At 57.0% G+C, this 4,734-nt stretch overlaps 1 protein-coding gene across 1 annotated transcript in view; it reads right to left on the bottom strand.

The window, feature by feature from the left end:
* ERGIC1 (endoplasmic reticulum-golgi intermediate compartment 1) overlaps positions 1-4,734 on the bottom strand; it is an 88,745-nt gene that overhangs the window by 37,172 nt on the left and 46,839 nt on the right. Inside the window, exon 3 of the mRNA XM_023537146.1 lies at positions 3,959-4,031. Within this exon, the coding sequence (XP_023392914.1) occupies positions 3,959-4,031 (73 nt within the window). The remainder of the gene's footprint in view (positions 1-3,958; positions 4,032-4,734) is intronic.

Genomic DNA, 4,734 nt, shown 5'->3' with positions numbered 1-4,734 from the left:
CTAAAGCCAGTTATTAAACACAGAGGTCGCCGACGCTGGGCAGGAATCCGAACTATTCAAGTGCTCTTTCCAAAAGCAAATAAAATTGTTTTCCACAGATGTCAGCACACTCACGCCTCGGCCGAGAATTTCAAGGCCCTCCACTACATCCCACCTCCGCTCTGCCCGCCCGTACCTCCCCAGTCCTCTCTCCCTACATGGCCAAGGCTTACCACCACCCCCGTGCTGGCTGCCCGACTCCCCGACGACGCCGTCTGGCGTCCCCCACCTGGAAGGCGCCGCCCACTCCTCCACCAGGGTGCCTCAGTTTCCCCAGCTGCAAAGTGAGGCTAACGCTAACAGCAGTGCCTACCTCAAGGGGTTTTGTGATGATTAGACGAGCTGATCATCTCACGGCGCTAACCTGGGTGGCTGCCACCCGGTCCGCCTACTACAGATCAGGACTTGAAATGATCACGAGTTCTGTTATGCTACAAATCGTCAATGGAGAATTCCAGTGACTATAGTTTCTTATTCTAAACCCTCATCAGGTTAATTAAGAGCAGCCAGAGCCTGAGCAAAGGCTGGAATGTTCTGTGGCCATGTTCTCTGAGGAAGAGGGGAGGGATTTGCTCCCCTGGAAACTGAGTCCTCAGAGCACCCTGTGGGGCCACTTTCCCAAGGATAATTAATGGCCTGTCCAGGGCCCAGATTAGAGTCCAAACACCCAAACAAACAGGCCTCTCTCCCCGCAGGCCAGGCCAGAATAGCGGCTTATGTCACTGATAACCACAGGCCAGGATTGCAGCGATGTTGATCCAACCAGCGGTGACCTCATTTCCTTGGGTTACAACCCGCAGGGGGTGGGGGACTGACCCACTGTGGTCACACAGCTGCCAGGGAGGGCCGGCCGCCCAGAAAAGGACAAGAATTGTGACCTTTGGTTCTTCCCAAATCGGCTGGGCTTCCCAGACAAGCTTCTGCTGCAGGAAAGACCCCAAAAGAGCAATGCTTTTTCCTTCCGGAGTCTTCTGAAGTGTCCTCGGTCCCCCCGCGCCTGCAGACTCCCTTTGGGAAACTTCTATACCATGGTTATGTGGCAGCAGAGAGAAGCGGGGCACGGTCACTGCAGCGTCACAAATGGAGCCCGGCCCCGACCGGCCTGGCCTCTCCGCTCATCCCCGCGTCCCTCCCCCTCGCTCCCGCCACTCGCGCTGCAAACGGAGCTGCCTTGTTGGCCCAGGGCCGGACACGAGGCGAACACTCCATGAATGGCCCCTCATGGTTTGATTGCTCTCCTCGCCCTCCTCTCTCTTCCTCTCCAGGGATTCGGTGGGACCAGCGTCCAGGATGTCCCCGGGAGCCAGGAAGAGGAAGTCCTGGAGAGGAGGGGGGCCAGGGCGATGGGAACACTGTGCTCATGGGAAAGGAGAGGGCCCAGCCCTGGGTAAACAGAAGTCGCCCAGGCTTGCCAGGGTGGCCCTTCACCCAGCAGGTGGGGCCTCACCTGCTCCAGGCACAAGCTCTGACGTCGAAACTTACCTGTCTGGGGCCCCCTGCCTCAGCGCCCTACCTCACCGTAGGCTGAGCTGACAAAGGGCTTAATAAGCCACCCCTCCAAAGGTCAGTAAGGGGGCCAGGGAGGCCTATTCTGAACTCGAGGGAGGAGACAAAGGAATGAACATTCACAGAGCGCTTATTATGTGCTGGCAACGAGCGGCCCTACCGCCTTTTTAGTATTAGATGGGGATCAAATACGAAATAAGTAAATGCGCCAAGAGATTTGGATCTATAGCCATTAAAGTATCTCAAGCGTTACAGTAAAGCACTTGTCAGGTAAATGCAGGCTTTACCCCGCTTCGCGGGTGTTGTTTTCACAAATGGAAGGTCAGACCCTCCACCGGCAAAATGATTACGACTCGCTTTACTGTGGTCTGGACCCCAACCTGCAACACCTCCGGGATGCGCCTGCAATCCCGATTCAGCCTCACAGAACAGCGCGCACCTTCTCCATCTCCTGCTCCGCTTCGTTCTTCCCTTCAGAGTCCTAAGCACGAATCGATATATTCTAGTGTCGTTTGCTCGTTGACCGTCTGTGTCCGCTGCCGGCATTTTCGGCTCCTTCGAGCATGGAACCACAAAGCGGTGATCAAGGCAGACCTGGCCCCTGACTTCTGGGGCCTCGGGGCCAAGGATGATTCCCACAAACAGACTGCAGTGTACAGGGCCTGGCCCGCACCGTTCCACCTGCCCCATGTTCTACCCTCCCCGCTAGCTCCCTTTGCTCCAGCCACACCGGCCTGCTGTCTGCTCTTCACATAGACCAGGGAATTCCTGCCTCAGGCCCTTTGCACTTGCTAGTGCCCTGGTGCCGGGGACACGGCCGGGGCTTCCTCCTGTAGCTGTCACATGTGTACTCCTCTCGTCTTGCTCAGAATGTGAGGGGCCTGCACGGTGATCCTCCTCCCAGGGAACAGGGTGCAGCCTGGAAAGATCGGTAGGTGCCTGGCACGTAGTAGGTCCTTCATAATGCCAGCAAGTCTCAATCTCTTGCTGATCTCCCTCCTTCCACCTGCAACTCGTGATGGATAACCCCTAGATGCCGATGGCCTAAATGTGCACAGATAGGAAGACATCCAACTCGGACAGGTCATCCCCTCTTGGGGGCTCGATGTGTGATGGGGTGAGACACAAAGTCCTTTCTCTGACCCCTCCGTGGGTAGGGGTTTGTGCCTTAGGAAGCAGATAAGCTTCCCCAGTGACTCTGATTCACTGTCCCTTGTTTGGCCGGTGACATTGAGACCCAGAGAGGTTCAGCAACAGGCCCAGGCTCACAGAGCAAAGTGGTAATCGAGCAGAGACCAGCCTGGGTCCCTCGACGCCTTGTCCAGTGCTCTTTCTACCCCTGGCTGAGGCCTCCTGGGCTTTGGTGCCATCAGGGGTCAAACCAGGTTCAGAGGGACAGGGCAAACCCTCCCACACCAGTGAAGGGTGGGGAGCCATATCCAGAAACAAGTTAGGGGTCAGAGAGAGACTGGCAGGCTGCGGGAGCCCCCTCCGAACCGCAGACTGTGGGCAAGCCCCGTTGCCTCTCTGAGCCTCAGTTTCCTCATCTGTAAAGAGGACAACTGCCTCGCTGGCCATCTGTTAACGCTTACACGGCAACGAGGCCCATCTCGGCTCAGCATGTTTTCAGGGTCCTGTTGTCTTGAGCTTGAGAGGGAGGCAAAGGAAACCAATAAATTCCATTGAGTGCAAAAGAAAATTCCAGTGTTGATCAGCGGGGCGAGCGGCCAGGGCCCTGCCCCGTGATGACTTTCTGGGCTGTAAACATGGAAACTAAGAGGCCTGGAAGCCTCAAGCCGATGGCCAAGGCAGGAAGCTCCTGGGTCTGATTCCATCTCAGAGGGGCGTCCGATGAGGCCGCGACTGAATAATTCCAATGGCATCTGTGTTAAACACGGCCCAGAACATTTACTAGGAACCAGGGATGGACTCACAATGCGTCAGCTGCTGCCAGGAAGCCCACACGGCTCCCTCGCTGTGCAATGTGGGCCTGGGAACGGGCAGGGGGCTCAGCGAGGGGGCCGGGCTCTGATGTCAGTGACCTCGCCCCCTCGGGTAGGAAGCTGAAGGCTCCTCTGAACTCTCCCGGCTTTCACATCCCACGACCCCGTGATGAGTCAGAGGAGGGGAGAAAGCCCCCTGGCAGAACAGAGGGATGGCAAAGAGTGTAAATGATTTCTGTTCATCTGGAGACCCAGGACCCCTCCCCTCAGTCCCCCCAGAACCCCGGTTTCCTCTTCAGCTTTAACAAGGCGGCATCCCCGTTTGCTCCGACTTTAAAAAACCTTTCAAGAGGCAGAGGAGTGGCCCACGCCACGAGCTTGGGAATGGGGCGTTGGAAGGTTCGGAGGGTTCTCTCCGCTTTAAAGCCCTCCCTGTCTCTGGAATGCGCCAAGGTGGGGGTGGGACTTACACTTCCGTCGTTAAGAATCCAGTGAGCTCTGAGAGGAAGAGGAACAGGATGAAGACGCAGCAGCAGATCGAGACTGGAAGAAACAGCAGGGACGCACGTTAGGGGCGCAGGGCAGGGGTGCTGGCGGGCCGCCCCCTCCCCTGCCCTCCCCTCCCCTGCCCTCTCTTTGCTCTCGGAGAAAAGCTGCTTAGAGGGAGGGGGAGGGGCTCCCCATCCGCACACCCTCAAAGCCCCTTCCTACCTACTCTTGGCCTTGATATGAAGCAACCCCGCTCCTGGGAAGGTGGGCCACCTTGGGTCTTGATCTGACCCTCCTGTGTGGACTGATCCTCCCCCCCACCTAACACACACGAATAGAGGTTGCAAAGTGGTGGCCCCCAAAAGAGAACTGGAACCAGTGCATTCCACAGCCAATGCCCTGAGAAAAGGAACCCCAAGAGCTCAGGCTCCAAGTGAAGGGCGGGCCGAGGACGCCCCCAGAGTCCCCACCCAGCTGCCAAAACCACACCAAGACATAGGGGATACTAGACTCACTCCCCAATTCCTCCACACCTTGAGAAAGAAGCACAGGGCAGCATTAAAAAGTTTTACTTTTCTTTGGGAAAGAGATCGTACATGCACATGAGGAGAAACGTACTCAGGCTGCGTCAAAAGGCAGCCTGTGTGAGTCCCTTCCTCGCTCCTGACCCACAGCCCCCCACCCAGGGGACCGCCCTCATAGTCCTGTGTCCTTCCACGGGCATCTGAGCATAAACATAGATCCTTTTTTACATTTT

Source organism: Pteropus vampyrus, unplaced genomic scaffold (genome assembly GCF_000151845.1).
Source record: "Pteropus vampyrus isolate Shadow unplaced genomic scaffold, Pvam_2.0 Scaffold179, whole genome shotgun sequence".
Taxonomy (NCBI): Eukaryota; Metazoa; Chordata; class Mammalia; order Chiroptera; family Pteropodidae; genus Pteropus; species Pteropus vampyrus.
This window is presented reverse-complemented; position numbering and strand designations above follow the sequence as displayed.